An 18937-nucleotide genomic window follows, 5' to 3' on the forward strand; every position below is an offset into this window, starting at 1 on the left:
CTCTAAAATCCGTCACGGAATGGAGAGGAGGACTGGACTTCACAATCGAAGTTACATAGATGGTAGGCTACAACTTTTAAACCCGAAAATATCATTGCGGTATAATTGCGTTTGTTGGCAATACTCCCCGAGGTCTTCTAAGCCTATATGTTGAACTTCACGTCAAGCCGCTCAAAGATTATATAAAGAATGAGCTGGCACTGTCCTCAATCGGGTCTTTACTTGCCAAAGGATGCCATCACGTGATTGACTGCACTGCTCATGCACATGTGCCCAAGGCTAAAAGAATCCTGGTATCTCAGTCACGTTGTAGTATGGGCCTACAGGAAACTCGTTACTTGGGTAAAGTTCCACCATGCCTCTGCTGAAACAAAAGACAGCAGCAGGAACAAGAAAGTAGCCGCGATGTAGTGCTTGCACAATGCGTCGCCTCGAATTAAAAAGGTGGCTGCCAGGTAAGGTGTGACTATTGTATTTTCGGAACCGAACAAATTGGATCGCATATGGCTAGTAGAGTCCAAAAGAACTGAAGTAAAGGATTGCAGAGATGACAAATGCAGGGTTAACCTAAACTCACGACTTGCCAGTTCCTTCCTTGTACAACGTTGGTTGAGTGCAGGATGCCGCTATCCTGCGGTGCCGCCTACATTGGCCGTGCTGAAAGGTGTGTTAACAGCACATTATGGGAGCGACGAATTTAAAGGAATATGCGCATATGGTGGTGTACTGTCTACAATGTGGGTGTGCGCCTTTATTAGGAAAGATAGAGATAGAGACCCAGACAAAAACACCACGTGAAATCATCAAATAATTTAACGTCAAAAAACTTCCTCTGCGTCGGCCAGCCATCCTTGGCCCCTCATGAAGATGAAATCGGCTATTTGCACAAAGCATTACGTTGTTGATAAAACGGGGCATATTATGTCGCGTCAATATCTGCATCTAACTTTTTATGGCAAGTTGAGAAGACGACGAAGTGTCTTCTTGACAGAACACTTGTTTCTGTGCTCTGTGAATTTTTGGTAAAATCTTCGCCTTTCGAGGTGCCTCGCCTCCCCGTCTTGCGGCCATGGACGCGGAGCATACCAGAGGCCCGCCTGGCCAGAAGCCATCACAGCCGTCAACCGCAAGGAAGCGAGTTGGCTCCCCCAGCGACACCGAGGACACCGAGCTGTACTCTATGTCGGAAGACGACTCATCCGACGACGGCTTCATACCCGTCCGGAGCAAGAGGGCGAAGAGAGAGATCGCCAACACAGCGCCGTCAACTCCTGCGAGTACTACGAATATGAAGTCAAGGCCTGCGCGTTAGCCACACGTCATCATCTTTATGCCGGAATAACCGTCAAGCAACCTACGATTGCTGAACAGGCAAGCCCTATCCATTTTTCTGGGACGTGCGGTGCCGGATCAAATTAAAGACATAAGAATAAATCCACGCAAGAATATACTCGCCATAGACGTGTACAACGCGAGTGCGCTTGGAAAACTTCAAGAAATCACGGAGCTAGGCGAAATCAAAATGCACCCCTTTATCCCGATCGACGACACATCCATAGCCGGTGTGATTTACGATATTGACACTGCCATTCCCAATGATGACTTACCTAGCCTCATCAAGCCGGCATACGAAGGCACGATCATTACGCAATTGCGCCGCCTTGGGAATACGCGCTGCGTGAAAGCAATATTCAAGGGGGATTGTATCCCATCCGACGTTAAATTCGGACATTTCCCACATTCGGTTCGACCATTCATCCAGAAGCCGCTTCAATGCCATCAGTGTTTCAGGCTAGGACACGTCAAGGGCGTGTGTCCCAACTCGCTACTGTGTCCCCGTTGCGCTGAACCTCATGCAGAACATACCTGCGGTGCCACGGTTCTGAAGTGCGCCAGCTGTAGCGGCCCTCACGCGGCTTCGTCGAAAGACTGTCCCCGCATCAAGAGGGAGCGCGCGGTTCTCAAGCAAATGGCCAGAGACAATTCGGCCCACACGGAGACAGCCGAAGTAGTCCGGCGTCGGCGTGGACGTCGGCACCATCGTACGTCTTCGAAGAAGGCGCATGCGCGAAGTGACAGTACCCACTACACTGCGGTGCCAGTTAGTCGCGCCGCGAAAAGGCCCACCACTTCCACGAAGGAAGCAGAAAAGACTCAATCTTTAGAGGAATGGCCTACGCTACCGAGCCGCTCCCTTGCTAAGGAACCTTAGATGGTCGGGGCCCCACCTGATCCTTCTCCGGCCATGGATTATTCACCTAAAACAGACCGTCAAGTCATCTCGGTGCTACGTTCTCTCATGGAGGCCATTCGAGCGCTTTTAGTGGACATGGGGACAACGACTGCTCGGAGCGCACTTAAAGTTCTGGACGCCTTAAGCCCAGTGCTTGCATCCCTCAACTAGAAAGATGGCTACCCATACCCCATCCTTCCGGAAAGAAGTCAAGGCAGCGTCCGTCATCCAGTGGAACGCCAGAGGGTTAAAATCACGAATTTCAGATTTTCGTCAGTTTGTGTATACCAATGTGTTTCCACTCATCGTCTTTTGTGAGCCCAACTTGTCGAAACCAATAAGACTGTCAGGATACGAATTTATCATGTCATCAACAAATGGTGAATGCAGCAAAATCGTCGTTTTTGTTCGTCATGAAATCACCTATGTTTTGCAACCAATTGCGCTCCACGACGACAATCAATATATGCATCACAGTTAAAAAGAACAAACTCTTGTTTACTCTCATAGGCGTAACGTATTACATGAGGCCATTCTCGACGCTCTTGCGACGGTTGGCCTAGGTGGTCGAGGTTTTTTGTGGATTACAAGTTACCTATCTGCAAGATCATTCTATGTGTTAACTGACGATGGCCCAACTATGCTATGCTATACCCGCAAGGGCGTTCCCCAAGGCGGTGCTGTCAGCCCGACGCTATTCAACCTCGCTCTTGTTGGACTTGCTGAATACTTGCCAACTACCATCAAAATTTCAATATACGCTGACGACATCTGTGTCTGGACTTCGGCAGTCACACGTCCTCAGATACGTGCGCGGCTTCAAAGAGCGGCCACTTTGACAGCGAACTACTTGTGTAAACAGGGTCTCACCATATCAACCAGAAAAATGCGCACTAGTAGCATTTACTCGCAAACCGATGACGGCTTATGTCATCTCAATCAATGGGCGGACCATTTCCTATGTCCGAACCCACAGATTCCTTGGTGTAATTATTGACAGAGACCTCTGTTGGAGCCCGCACGTAGCCTATATAAAACGGCGCCTGACAGCAACCTCCCAGTTTAAATACTTGACAGGAAAGACGTGGGGTATGTCAGTAGACGCAATGCTGAGACTCTACAGAGCTCTCTTTCTCCGTGTTTAAAGATATAGTCTACCTGTACTGAACAACACCTGCAAGACAAATATTCGTGTTCTGCAGGCAGCACAAGCTCAAGCATTAGAGTCTGCCTTGGTTTGCCGAAATGCACGTCAACAGAGGCAACTCTTGAGATTGCTTGGAACCATCCAATGCGAACTCACATTATGGTGGAAGCCCTGAGAACGCACAGCAGACATTTTGCACGTGCCCCCTATCACCACCTTGCAACACTACCTTCAGACAGGCACCAATCATCATTCTCTAAAACTATCATCAAGTACAACGACAAACTTCCCTCGGGCTTCACCGCTGCATCTAAACCATCGATACCCCCTTGGTGTCTTATCAGCCCCACAGTCCATCTCAGTGTACCAGGAATCGGGAAAAAGTCTGAACTGTCGTCGCCTGTGCTGAAACAACTGTCTCTGCTTCTTCTGCACGAGAGGTACGCGGACAGGGAACACATTTAACTGATGGTTCCACAAACATCCAGTGTTCGTCCGGTGCTGTGGTTGTCCCAGCAAAAGCTATTACCATCAGCTTTAGGACTGACCACCCTACAATATCGGCATCTGCTGAACTAGCTGCTCTTCGCGCTGCACTTTCTTTCGTCAATCGGGAGCCACCTCGACAATGGTCAATCTACAGCGGCTCAAAGGCAGCCCTACAATCTGTACTATCAGCTCTGCGTCGCGGGCCATTCGAACAGCTGGTATTCGATATTAGATGCCTACTCCATACATCACAGGAGAAAGGACACCACGTGACGTTTCAGTGGCTGCCAAGTCACTGCAAACGAAGACGCCGATAATGCCGCTCGGGCAGCTCTTGAAGATGCACAAGAAGAGGTCATACCGCTTTCGCGATCCGACGCAGCTAGCAGACTTCGAGTGCTTGCACAGGAGATCACGCTCTCTCTATGGTGCACACCAAACAGCCAGACCAACCAGAGAAACCGTCAATACCACCTGCCCTCTTTGATGCATCTCTATATGCAAACTGGACTCCGCCGAAGAGAGGCGACTCTGCTTTATAGGACAGACTGAACGCTATATAAATGAAAGAGCCCGGGAACACCAACTAAATCTAATGAAAGATGATGTGGCACATTTGCCTGCGCACTGCAAGGCCTGCATGTGCGAACCACGGTTTTCTGAGATTAGGATTCTTGGCAGAAGTAGATTTCAAACAGCACGTGAGCTGATGGAAGCCTACTATATAAAAAAGAAAGGTACAAATTGCATTAGTGATACATCTATCGTGCTCTATAAATCTGAAACTAGATTGTTTGACCGCTGGGTTACGTAGATCTGTGAACAGCCAGCGCATGCGTATATATATATATATATATATATATATATATATATATATTCTTGGGTCGCAGCCCAAAATAAATCAGTTGGAAGTGCCGCCCGTGTTGTCTTTATGTGTCTTCCTTTCGTGAGTGTTCAATTGCGGCAAAAAAACGTATTTGAACAACCTAGGCTCATTTGTCGTGCATCCAAAACACGTTACACGAGCGTTTACGCATTCCGCCACCATCGGAATGTGGCCGCCGCAGCTAGGAGTCGAACCCGCATCTCAGCAGAGCAACGTCATAGACTAGTGAGCCAATGCGGATTGTGGTATACGGTTAGTTATTTGTGGGGTTGATGATGGTAATGTTACTGATATCTGGAACTCGATATAGACTCACGAAGGCATGCACTGAAATAGCGATACTCCTCCAAGAAATAGGGCACGAAACTCTGAAGAAATTGAGGTAATAAATCCTGATAAGAAAAATAGGTCTAGCTCTTTTCAAGTCAAAGCAAGTTTTAACAGCAGCAGCAACAACATTACCTTGTCTGTTTCGCATGCTCGCTTAGTAAACACTTCCTCTGCGCAGCAACGATTCCACTTTCCTAAGAACTGTTTCACTACACGGAGCCTGAAGTGGCAGGTGGGTACCGATTGTCATCGGCTCCATAGGAATTTCTTCGTTCGGGTTCCAGAAATAGCAATAGGCTCGGAAATTCCGGATATTTGACAATAACTGCAGTGTACCCTTAAACAGATAATGAAATCACGAGAAATTCTGAAAGCGATTCCCGAACCGAAAACTAAATATTCAAATCTTTCGCCCTCTCCTAATTCTCGCTTACATTGTACCGTGTGCTCTTTCCCCCAAAGCGCGCGAGTGATACCAACTAAGCAACTGCGTCATGCGAGCTACGCAAGCAAGCCAGCAAGAAAACAAGAACTTGGCCAAAGCGATCTTTCTCCCCCTCCAGACAGCTTTCTGCAGCACGCGCCAGTGTCTCCAGCCTATGAAATCTCAGGTAGCGTGACTTTGGCACCGCAGATGATTTTGAGCGTGTGCGGGCCATTGTTCTAGGAAAGCCAGCCAATACATCCCGCACGAGACTGACGAAGAGCTCGCATTGTTCGCTCGCTCCAAGGGGTTACGAAGAGCAGCTTTGACTAGCCATGACAGGAAGTGACGTCGCTGTGAGGTGCGCATAGAGCTGGGGGCAGGGCAATGTAGAAGGTGACACATGCCATGTACTGTTTGCGGACTTTACTGCGAGCAAAGAGGTACCGTGTGCATCATGCGGCGCAAGCGCATTCCTTGAATCATACTGTTTGCTCTGGTATACTTGTTGGCGATACTGAAAGAAAGATGAATACACGAATAATTTGCTTCGCCGGAGTCAATTGAGACGAACGACCACCAAAGCATATTGCTCGCTCGCCACTTTCTTGGTCTCCACTGGCGAACATAGGACAACTGCCGTCATTCGCCAATAAGTAAGATTTCATTCAAAGCGTCGACCAGAAGGAGTCTTGTTATTGCAAATGGAGGGAATGAGAAACAGATGAAAGTGTATCGATGCAGCTCAAGAAAGAATAATTATTTCTTGCTGATCAATGTGGATCAGAGTAAACGAGCACTCCAAATCTACCTAGCTTGCTTTCTTATGTAAAACTGTAAAGGAACTAATTTAAGGTCAGTGTGGTGCTACACACAGGTTTCCATTTCAACATCATCGCCGTGCTCAGTGCGCGCGCATTAGAGCGCAAGACCAGCGCACAATACAAAAATGTCGCGAGGTAAGCGTAAAGCGCCTTCGCATGATTCTCTTCGGCTGACGTAAGGTAGCGACCCGGCGCGTGTAGAGGGTTGGGAGGAAGCTTAGCGGCGGACCGGAGGGTGCCACCCGGCCATGGACCACATCCGGCCGTGACGTCAAGACACCGCACCATACACGCGCAGGCCATGCATGCCTGCGTCGCAGCTCGACGGGCCGTAATCAAAATGCCAAGGTTCGGCGAAGCCAGCTAGGCGTCGCAACGCTGCCGCACCAGTTCGCCTCCTGCCGCTGCTGCAGTCGTAGCAATGCCGCTGTCTCGAGGCAAAGCACAAACAAGCAAACGCGCAGCAATCTCGCGCAGGGGCGCGCGGAGCGAAGCGCGCGGATGGCGTCGCCCGCTGTCACGATGTCGACAACCGACGGCGCAGTGGCCATCGCGGCGCGCTGCAGTGGCCGCCGCTCGGTTGCTGCCTGCGAGAGGTGAGGCGGCGCCTCTTGCGCAAGCGTCGTGCCGCTCGCCAGCTTCGAACTCCGGCCGCGTGGTCTCCGGCTCTGAGCCGCGGCGCCCGAGCAAGTGTGTGCAGCGTGTGTGCCGGGCGGCCAGCCCCCCTCCCCTCTCCCCCGTGGTGCTGCGTGCGTGCGCCTCCTCACCCTCTCGACGCCGGTGCTTCTCGTGGCGCATTAAACCGGTCGGCCATCTGGGCTCGTAGCGCTAGCTAGATGGCGCCAGCGATCACGACTACCAGGGTGGTGCTGCTTCACGGGGGTGGCGCGCGGCGGCCGCAGGCGGCGGCGAGGCACAGGTGTTGCTGGCGAACGACGACTGCCGCTGCGCCCGGTCGAGTCTGCGCCGGCGGCGGCATCGAAGACGACGAGGCGTATTTACGGCCTACCACCAGCGAGCGCCGTCGTGTTACTTATGTGCGGTCCGAGTCGAGCTGCGGGTCGTCGTCGTCTAGGTGGTTCGACGACCAGTCTTGCCGCGAGCCGCTGCCAAGGTGAGTGCTCCTCTCACGGCCAGTGCTTGGCCGCCCGGGGGACCCCGTGACCACTAGCCGCCGCGCTGGTGCCGTTATGATGGCGACTCCGCTCTTCGGGCCGGCGGCCCAGCCCTAGCGATCGGCTCGCGCGCCGCGCCGGACGCTGATCGCCCCGCTGGTCATTATTTACCGGCGCGCGATGCCGCTGCGTGGCGAGCGGCGGCCAACCGGCATAATTAATGGGCCACGCCGTATTTACCGTGAGTGTCCTCGCCGGATCATAAGTGGGTGTTCGTGTATGGTGCGGTGTCTCCCCCCCCTACCCCCCCATTACCTCTTCGATGGTGAAACCCCATCGGATCTCTCTCGTCATTTCTCTGCGTTACCTCAAGTGATTGATGGCCCCTTTCAGCTTAGGATTGCTTTTAATTTGCTCTATATCGTCGCTCTAACCGCAAAGGGAGATTCAGTTTTCCTTCGGAATTGATTGAGTCGGTGTCTGCACAGGAAGGGAGAGTCTTGAGGAGCGGTCATTCTTTCGCATACGTGCGGATGTTTTGCCGACGCGATCGCTACGTGCCTGCTCCATAAACGGGGGGCATGATATACACTTCACATCCTTTCCCATTCGGTTTTATTTATTTTTTTCCATTCGCTTTTTGTCGGCACGCCGACTCAGATTGCGGACTGACGCGTGAACATACACGAAAAGAGACTAAAATGAAAATTTATTTAAGGAAGGAGTAATCGCGATACCTTCAGAAGTGGTCATTATTGCCGCGCTTTCATGCATTACATTATGCATCATATTTTTTTTTTCATATTCAGGCCAATCAATGTTAAAGCGTTTGTTTTTAAGTGAATTGTGCCTGTGCTCTTGATTGTGGTACCGGCTCCTGACTACAGTTACCATGAGAGTAGCCGAGAGTTACCACTGAATATTACACTGGCCCTATTGTCACTTGAAATTATGTTCTCATTTTGTGTATTGCTAATGTATTCCACAGTAAAGCTATGTGTTTGTCTTTTTACTTTGCTGTGATTAGTTCTTGTGTACCCTGTCTGGAACATATTCCCTGGTGTACCATATGCATTCTGTATAAAGAAGTGAAGGCTAGAACTCATATGTAACAATGTGCATTTAGCAAAACCACAAATAAAGATGCAGTGCAGAGGTTCTTTTCATTTGGCCTTTCACCTTTTATCCATGAAGCAGGCCCTAGCATCTACTGTCAAACCTTACAGTTAAGTGTATATATACACTGCATAAGCCAGTTATAGTGAGCAAATTGGTTTTGCAGCCTTACATGCAATATTGCAAGGGAAAAACTGCATTACTAAAGTTTGTTCGGCTTATTGAACTTCTAAGAACTATATATATAAGTACCGATTGTTTCTGTTGGAATAAATTGCTCGAATGCCTTCTGCTGTTTCTTGGCCATAATTTTACTTACATTTGCTGTCAACAAGTTGGAACGAAAAGGGAAGTTAAATGAACAAGAACATGTCTTTCTGTTTCCATGTTTGGCAAAGCATATGATATAGGCATGTCATGATTCCAGCTTAGAAAGTCACTTTGGGTATGAGGCGCTTTTACTATGTCAACATAAGGCAATGCTAAATTGCATTCTCAGGTAACTATGTGTTGGATGTTCATCATAACTTTGATGAGTCTTTTATTTAGGTTCTTCTGGTGATGCTGTGCATCATATATGAAAGTGACAGTACCTTTAGTGGAAGAGGGTGAAGCAGGGGTGTTTTGACTCTATTTGTGCATCATGAATAACATAGTGTTGTTCCACAACATTGCAGGTCACTTATATAGCTCATATATACTTACTGATTTTATATATGCAAAAGGGAGTTGTAAACATTCTAAAAAAAAATAAAAATAAAACATCACTGGCTACTGTACTACAGAAATATTAACTAGATAGACACTCAACCAACATTGCTCAACTGTCTAGCCCTGCATTACACTCTTGTATGCTTTTGTTCACACATAATCATTATCATTGGCCATCGTTCCTTTTCAGCCATATGTATATTTTTTGAACAGTGCTTGACTCTGTGTGCCTTGTTATGACGTGGAGCATTCCCAGACAAATGGCTTGGACGGAAATGCTGAAGCCACAGCAATAGAGGTACAAAATGATTTCAGAGTACGGGATGCATCATATCTCTGGCACATACGCAGTGCTAGCATTAAGCAACAAGGCAGCACAGAAAACAGGGCACAGGTGTATGGGTACCATGCACAGGTGTGGGCGAGGGCAACGAGTGAAAAATAAAAATTAAATTCAGGCAGGCCATCCAGACACGGAGCCACGGCACACACATCTGCTGACCCAGCTTTCAGCGTCATGCATACCTTGGACAATGTGGCAGTGTGTTCGTAGGTTTTTGGGCTCCATGAAATAGATGGCAGCTGGCCTTACCTAGCCGGCCTACAGGCAGTAGGTAGGAGGGGCAGTTAGCGCAATGTAGAAGTTGTTTAAGTATAGTCTTCACTGTAAATGCCGAGTTTCGTGGATTGTGGGGTGGTAACAATTCATTATTTAAGGAAGTGACTGGCAGACGAAATCTATGCTTCGCGTTGGTCTTTCATACTTGAATTTTTCTTTATTTTCTTAGGTATTCTTTTCCTTGCATGTCTCTTTTTCTGTGGCTCATTCTCTTTTTGTTTTCTTGGCTGCTTCTGGAAACTTGAGGATCAAGCATTTCCAGGTGGCCTTTATACTTTTATACTCTAATATTTAGTATGCTACCTCTACTAACTTCTACAGCCGTTGCTTTTAGGTGCTTAATATTTTGCATGGTTAGGGAAGCAGGCTGACCATGGCCTTTGAATTTGCAAGCTGTCATGCTGTGCTTTTTAGCCACTTGAGAGATTCTCCAATCATTTGTTGGTGTGTTCTGGGCACAGTTTCATTATGTTTAAAAATAATGTGTAGGATTTTACCATTGTGAGTCCTTTTTAGCTTTTTAAGTCTTACTGATGTACTATTCTCATTTAACTGCACTCGTACGAGGCGTGCAGACAGCAGCCTCAGTTGTTGCTGCCATTGCAAACTACAATGTGGCATTCTAATCAGTGGTGGCAACAAGGCTTTGACCATTCAGCATCTGTGTTTTTAGCAAATTTAGCTATGAATGCTTCTGGTACAGGTTACACTTACATTTGGAATGGGCAGCAGTTTTCAGAATTTTTTATTTTAGTCCACTAACACATACCCTTTTTAATTCTTGAAACCATGCTGCTTATTTAGGCTCGTTCTGATACTTCTATCTGCTTATGGACCCAGGGAAATCATGCAACACACAGCTATTCAAGATGTAGTCTTCACTTTTGATTTGTTGTCATTGCCGCTATAGTAAAAGAAAAATGCGTAATTGGCGTTCTACTGTGAAACTTGCTGACATGCTGCCTCTGCTTTGCTGTGGGTAGTTGCTTAAAGCAAAACACATCAGATTAGCTAAAATTGTGAAGAAGGTGCAAGAGCAACTGACTGGCTTATTATATTCAATGACCCAGTTGTATTGGTTTGGCCGTGGTAACAAGTGTATGTGCAAATAGAAAACCTTTAATAAATGCATGAAGCACAAATTAACCACTGGTCTGCGCTATTATCCATACCTAGGGAGGGGATCACAGTAAAAAGAAAAGCAATCATTGCACTCCTTTTTTTTATGCTGTGTGTGCTTTCTTTGTGTAACCTTATGCTCATCTTCTTTCATCAGTCACAGTTTGCTGTGAAAGATTTTAGAGTTGCGATTGAATTCATGATTTAAATGACTGGTGGTGTCTTTCACTTCTTCACTTAAAAAGATGCTAAAGAGAAATATAGTTCAAGTTCTATTAACTACCCTTCTACAATACAAGAAAGTCACTCTTGCCATAAGAAAATGCTTGGTAAGCCATAAAAGTTGCAACAATGAAAGATCGGTAGCAACTTTGGATTGAAATTTCCACTCTTGCTGCCAATGATGATCTGGATTTATTTGGCTCTGCTTGGGCGTATTATTGTTTCGTCTGTAAATGTGCACTATTTTGTATTCTAGAAGAGCCAAAGGCTGAATGGCAAGTTTCACTAACTTTTACTGATCTACAACAGGCCAAATACATAAGAATACATTAAAATCTGCGACGTCACACTGATGTACCTGCGCTAGGGTTTCAGTAAAAGGGAATGTTGTCAATCATTTTCTCTTTAATAAGCATATTACAACATCACAAAAATAGAATTTTTAATTATTGCTTTTCAGTCTAAACTGTTTTAGTGTTTCTCTTTAGTGTCCATTTATGCAGCCATCATTTGACCACTAGTGATGTAGGCAAACAGGGAAATCATGCTTAACACATTTTGTTTCAGCGAAGCTTTTTTAGTCTCGTATGTGATATGCTCAACAACACTGACTTCAGGGCAATTTGATTAGACATGCTGTGAATTTTATAGCCCAATTAATGTGTGGACAACATAGATAATATTCTGTCTCCATTGCTGTCATCTGCATCCTTGCTGCCATCCATATGGGTTGATGTGCTTTTTTAATGCCATGATTGAGATGTGAATAGATATTAAAAACGAATGGGAGAAAGATTGGAAAGCTTGCTTTCCTAACTGACAGTTGCAGTATTCTTGTGTTTTTTTTTCTAGCTTGAATACCTTTGTAAGTAAGGTGCAGCACCAATTAGGGTACTGAGCTTAGCTGTGCTAGATATGCTTGCACGTGCTGGGTCAGGAAAAAATATTCATTAATGAGTAAAGTGTCTGCTATCAGAAATATACACTTTACACATGTTTATACCACTTTGCCAGATTATTAGAAGAATATGCTGTGTCCAGCAGAGCTAGAACACAGAACATTTTAACCAGAAGAGAAATCATTTGGACAAGCAGTGGAAACCATCCGAAACAAAGCTTATTTTGCGCTGCCAATAGTTGTAGACTTCTTGTGTCTTTGTCATATGGTACTATGCACTTGGCTGTATTGCAGTTGTTTTCAATGCTAACTGATGTGCAATTCTTCTTTCTGCAGATCATGCCAGATGGCAATATGGACGTTGGCAGCAGCAAAAACAACAGCAGCAGCAATGCCAGTGATGGAGGTGATGCACCAAAGCATGTTTGTGGCCTTTGCTGGACGTCCTTCAGCAGCCCAACAGAGCTGCAGCAGCACTGTCTGGAATGCTTCTCCGAGGACTACTCGGTTTCAAGGGAATCTGAGGAAGAAGGGAGCCCTTCACCAGAGAAAGCCAGAGATTGCGACGCTCCTTCCACCGTGGAGGTAACTGAGGATGCTGCTGAAGGCGAAAGCCCCAGCCGAGAGGACTCTCCTTCAACCAGTTCTCTGCCCGACGGCAAAACCCTGCACCTATGTAAGCTGTGCCCCAAGACATTCACGAATTACGGCAGCTACCGCCGGCACTTGCGCATGCACTCGTGTGGGCATCGGTATACATGCGACATTTGTGGAAAGCAGTTCTTTCGGCGCTACCTTTGGATAAAGCACTATGAGAAGATCCACAACAGCATGATGCAGAACATGTGCCAGTGCACCGTCTGCGAGATGTGGCTAAAGAACAGTGACACCCTGAAGGAGCACATTCGCACCAAACATCGGTTTGCCGCCAGTGTTACAGGTGATGTTGACCTTGAGGGTGACACTGCTGCAAAACCACCTGCTGAAACCATTGTGCTTGACTCACTGTCTCTCCAGCCTATCAAGGAGAGCACAGATTCTAGTCCAGCTGACAACGGAGATGCAGGCAGTGCCAAAACTTTGAATGGAACCAAACACCAGTGGATGTGTAACTTGTGTTCTGAAGTATTCGGGACAAAGGCTCAGCTCATGAAACACAAGGAGGATAGGCATGGGAGAAAGCGTGTCTGGGCCCCAAAAGCACCCACACCTGAAGCAGATGACACAAAGCGAATTCGAATTGAAGAGGTAGCTAAGGAAGTCTTCCATGGCATGCTGTCAGAGTTTAGCCTTCAAGGCATGCTGTCTTCAGAAGCACAAAAAGTAAAGAAGGAAACCAAAGCAGCTGAGCTGGCAACAGGATCTCCTTTTAGTCCAGCATTTCCCGGTACTGGGCTGTGTGATCCTACCAAAAGGGGTGTCTTCCTCTGTGAAGTCTGCAAGAAGACTTTCATTAACCGTAGCAGCTATCTAAGGCATAAGAAGATGCACACAGGTGTGCGTCCTTACACCTGTGAACACTGCTGCATGAGCTTCTTCCGCTCTGAGTCATTAACAACTCACAAGAAGAAGCATCTTTCTGGTGATCAGTTCAAGTGCTTTGTCTGTGGACATATTGCTGAAGGTGCTTCTGATCTGTCTTCCCATTTTTTATCTTCACATTCTAAGCTCCCTGAGGAGTATGACAAGAATACAATAGTTCGCTCTCGAAGAGGTAGACCATCAAAATATACCATGCTGCCTGAGCTCATGGGCCAGACGCCACCTCAGCAGACAGCTGAGGAAGCAGTGCTTTGCGCCAAGAAGCTAGACCAAGGAAACCAGGACTGTGATGCCAACTCTGAAGACACAGTTCTTGTTGGCCTGAACGGGGATGCAGACTCCCTAAACTCTGCGGCTGACAAATATACGTGCCTAGTGTGCTTTCAGTTCTTTCCAGACGAACAGTCTTACTATGACCATCAGTGTAAGGATGAAATGTCTGCCATTTCGAAAAATTTGGAGCAGGGTAAAGATTCTTCTAGTCAGGATGAAAAGGAGGATGGGAGTGGGCTGACTGGTATGCCTCAGACTTTTTTGGCTTTAGAGGTATGCACTTTATGCCCTGCCAAGTTTCCTACGAAGAAGCACCTTCAGGAGCATATGATCATACACATCTGTCGTTATTGTGGCCGCTGCTTCAAAGAAACGGGCATGCTGAGTAAGCATGTTGAATCAGTCCATAAGGAGTTGGTGCAGTCACAAAGCCACACTTGTTGCTGCTGTGATTTAACTCTGGAAGATGGAAATGCACTTGTGGAGCATGTTCTTGATAAGCACAGCACAATGCTGCCAAGTTTTGACATATCAGCCCAAAACAAGTCGGGCATGATTAACGTAGATCTTGAGAAGAAAAGCTTGGAGGAATTTGTAATCCCTGCTAAAGTAGACATTGATAGTAATGCTTGTGAACTTGACAAGGGACGTCACCACTGTGGATGGTGCCAAGAGCATTTTCTTGATTTACAGCAGATGGTGACTCACTTTAGAGAAAGTCACAGCATCATCAATATTATGGGTGATTCAGGAAGTGGCATTTACTCTTCTGATGTAGAAAAAAAACTGCATGGAGCAGTTACAAAGCAGTGCTTAAAATGCTGTGAACCACTTACTGATTCGATGCACATTTGTAGTGATAAGTCAGTCTGCAACTTGTGCCTGCGAACATTTGATGATCCTCATAATGCACATGTGCACCAGGAGCTCAACCATCTCTTGGTGGATTGGTTTTGTTGTGATGCCTGTGACGCGTGTGGGCCACGAGATGTTATGGAAAAGCATGTGCTTTCACATATGTCAAAGGTGGGGAACCTTGTAGTTCCTGAGACTCCTTCCAAAACCCAGGTGCCCCTGATGGGAACCTCTGAGCCTTTCCAAAATGTTCGAGAAGCCTTTCTTAACTGGTGTCGTAATGGAGCCACCAAGGGTGTTGAAGTTAAACACAATTCTGCCTTGCCAAATGGAGAGTCGGTCAACCTAACTGCTGATAGGCGTGTGAAGACAAGAAGTGAAATCCTCATTGAAGAAGCAAAAAGAGGCTTTCCTCCTCATGGACCAATTGGTCATGTGGTTCGAAGAAAAGAGGAAGCTTCACTCAATGGTGAAGGGAAGCAGCAGCTGTCCAAGGACATAATTGAGCTCCTACCAAAAAATGGTGAAATTACTATGATTCCAATAAAGTCAGAGACTCCTGAACCATATTCACAGCTGCGCTCAGCACTCACTACAGCCAAAAGACGCAGCTCTCCATCAACATTTGACCGCAATGGCAACATCCTCAAGACACTTCTTGGGGAAAGAAGATCTCCTCTCACCTGTTCAGACTACCCATGGGAGAAAAGTGCTGATGCAGTGACCTGCAAAACCAGCACTAGTGAGACAGATGACCAGGCAGCATCTGACCCAGGGTGGTATGAACGTGAACCCAAGCGTTCCCCTGCTAGTGACCAAGGGACAGCTAGTGGTGGCAGCTCCTCCAATGTGGTGCTCAAGTGTGATGACTGCAAAAGGCTCTTCACACACTACAGCAGCTGGAAGCGGCACCGGAGGCAACATCTTGGCCTTAGCACTCACACATGTGGTGAGTGTGACCGCATTTTCTACAGGAAGGACCAATATGACAAGCACGTGCAATCCCATCAGCACAAAAATGGTGCAGAAGCCTGATCCAGCAGCAGCAAGCCTTTCGTCTACCGGTGCTCTAGGTTGTTGTTGTATTTATTGTTTCATTGAAGCCAGGTGGCTGTGCTTTGCTTCTTTTTCTTCAGAGTTCTTTGTGCAAGGTGCATTTGACCAGAAAGAAGCCCTGTGGGAAGCCTTCACACTTTGCCATTTGCTACTCTACATTACAAGGACAGCCATGGTGGCAAGCTGCTTTAAGGACCAACAAGCCAGAAGCAGAGAACCACACTAGTTGAACGTTCCAAGAGGCTTTGAAAAGACTGAAAAAAGAGCATGGCAGTTTTCTACTAATATACCTGTTGAGAGTAAGAAGATCACGGTTACTCGTATACACACAGATGTTGCTTATAATATATATATATATATATATAAATATATACTATATCTATTTTTAAGGGAAAGAAAACTTCTGGTAACGTACTTGTACGGCATATTCCAAAGAGCTCTTGCCATCTAGTGTGAGAGTATGTACCTTCGGCCCCACTCTTTCCTGCCCATGGTGCATTTATGTGTTGCACTGGAATCGTGATATCTTAGTGTCTGGTTGGAGTGCTTAGTGCTGTTTTGAATAAGTCAATATACCTTGTACAAACTATTCACTAGGTGTACTTCACGAGTGGCTGAAGCAATGTTTACTCAGCAGTGTTCTCTTTATTTTTCACTTTGTGTGTTGGTGGGAAAATGCCTTGGTGTGCTTCATTGTTGGAGGGTTCACCTTTATTGCACAGGGTAATATAGTTGTAATATATGAGCTTACCAGGTGCCTGACTGTCTCTGACCACTCAAACATATTAGATCAGCATCTTTATTACACACGGAGAGACATAGTCAGCACTTTCTGAATTCTGCCAACGTGTTTTGCCAAGTTGAGGGGAACCTGAGCCATTATATGGGGTTTTTATCAGATTCTTGTTATGCAGTACAATGAAAGCTTCAAGTAGCTTTTCTTTTCCTTGACTTTGCTTAATGCTACAAGCATTACATGCCTATCCTTTTGCTTCTCCTTTTCATTCTGTTGGCCTGGTCTGTTTTCCCTCCTATGCTGTTGGCACACAAAATCAAGTTTTATCATTGACACAGCATTGCAGCGTATCATTGTTGGCAGCTTCTCGATACCGGTGCCATGACACAGCAACCACTTGTTGGCATAATTTTGTTTTGGGCAGGTATTGCAGTCTGCTGCATGCTTTCTTTCTGTTGTCTATTGTGTCCATTTTACATCATCCTTGTGTTCAGCAACTACCGATGTCTTAGTGTTAGCATCCCTTGAAAGCCTAGTCTCTATTAGGTAACATCATATTTATTTCTTCTTAGTTCATTAATTCACAAGGTGTGACACTCGAATGGTACCACTGCATTTTGCTGCGCATGCTAATGGACATCATCAGAGTATAATATATATACACATGTATTCCTTGCACTTTTTCTTGACATTCTAGTTTATGCTCAGATGAGACTGAGCAACTATTTTTGCACCGGTGCTTTAGTAGAAATGTGAAGCTTGCCAAGGGGGAAGTACAGTTTTGTCTTGTGGGTTTCTTTATTTGCATCTGTGTTGCATTCTCGATGTTTTTATGCCATCATTCCAAAGTGGGAACGTGCACCATTAAATTCCACAAAGGCAACAACGACACTTGTGGTATAGCTAGTCGTGTTATGAGTTTTATTTAATATATTTATGGAAGAATAGATAGCTTCTTTTTCTTTATTATTTGGGATGTTTCACTATTGTTACATTTGCATGGTTGATGATTCCTAGAAGTTGAGGTCAGCAGTGCAGGCTGTTCCTGCCTTTCTTTTTGTTTAAATCATGGCTGATTTCTTATTGTCCTCTTATTCATTTTTGTGCGCATAAATACTGGCAGGACAGTGCCCCCCTCCCCTGCTTTTTTTTTTTCAGTCTGTTGGTGCACTCATTGGTACCGGCTGTACTTAAATGTTGTTCAGCCTGAAGAGTGTGTTGGTTGCTCTGACCATTCTGACCCACTGTGGCACTTCACCTTTCCATGCAGCCAAGGCTGTTTCAGCTGATATGAGTAAACTTCTTGACGGCTTGCTGAAATGGCTTTCACCTGCGTCACTGTGGTTCACATGTTCTGAGCAGCCATATGTCATTCATTTATTGAGTCAGCAAGAGCATCTTCACTTACCATGACTGCAATGCAGATTTTTTGCCATGGCCAGGATCTGCACCATGGTTAATTTTGATTGTGTGGCTCTCTTCAAGGTTTCTTGTCTTGTTAAGTATGCCAGTGCTTTGTTGAGGGATGTCATTGTTCTTTCATGAAGGTGTAATTCTGTGAAGCCTATCTGTGTCCTTGTCACTGTGCTATTCAGAGTTCCTTGTTGGTGTGACGCATTCTCTCTAATGTAATCACACGCAGAGTGTGAGATGAGTGAGTGATGAGTACAATCGTCCTTTCACAGGGTGTGTGCACATAGTCCTGAGAAAAAGTTGGTGCGCATTTACATCTAGAAATAAATACACAGACATACTAAAGTCAATCAGCAGATCAAACAAGCCAATCAGCACATTGTTTTACTATCTGCAGGCCATAGTGGAACTACAATCGTTCAATATGTGATGATAATAGAGTTGTTGAAGATGACCCTCTGGGCACCATGGTGTGTGAGCTTTTCTGTACAAGCTCTGGCTGCATATCTGAATCACTCAACAGAGGCGATTCTAGAAAAAAAAATACAGTAATCAGAATCCAAGTGACTTGATTTGAAATACGGCAATCACATATTTACACTGTTTTGTGTATTTATTTAATTCCATTTTATATACAAAGCATTTTTGCATACAGGGTATTCAAATCTTTTATGAGGTGATGTAACACTGAGATAATAAATGACTTCTAGGAGAGTAGAGCTGTACTTATTTTTCATTACTACACATTGGTGGCTGAACCATTATATACACAAAGCTATATTACAGAGCAATAACTTCTTACATAACGTAAATTTTTTTCTTGAATTGATCATCAGAGAGAGAAACTTTATTTGACCAAGGGGGTCGGGCACATAGGTCCCAGTGTGCCCGCACGACCTCATTACACTACACGTCTGTGAGTTCATGGA

General features: G+C 45.9%; 1 protein-coding gene across 2 annotated transcripts; it reads left to right on the forward strand.

Annotated features, from left to right (window-relative positions):
• The first annotated feature begins 6465 nt into the window (after positions 1–6465).
• On the forward strand, positions 6466–18725 carry LOC142583035 (uncharacterized). 2 transcript variants are annotated; one of them, XM_075693284.1, is made up of 2 exons: positions 6466–7447; positions 12470–18725. In XM_075693284.1, exon 2 carries the CDS (start codon positions 12473–12475, stop codon positions 15836–15838), a length of 3366 nt encoding a protein of 1121 aa, XP_075549399.1. In that variant the 5' UTR covers positions 6466–7447; positions 12470–12472; the 3' UTR covers positions 15839–18725. The 2 variants fall into 2 exon arrangements, with proteins under 2 accessions (XP_075549399.1, XP_075549401.1); XM_075693286.1 differs by lacking the exon at positions 6466–7447 and adding an exon at positions 9469–9573.
• Positions 18726–18937: the final 212 nt, after the last annotated feature.

Source organism: Dermacentor variabilis, chromosome 5 (genome assembly GCF_050947875.1).
Source record: "Dermacentor variabilis isolate Ectoservices chromosome 5, ASM5094787v1, whole genome shotgun sequence".
In the NCBI taxonomy this organism is placed as follows: Eukaryota; Metazoa; Arthropoda; class Arachnida; order Ixodida; family Ixodidae; genus Dermacentor; species Dermacentor variabilis.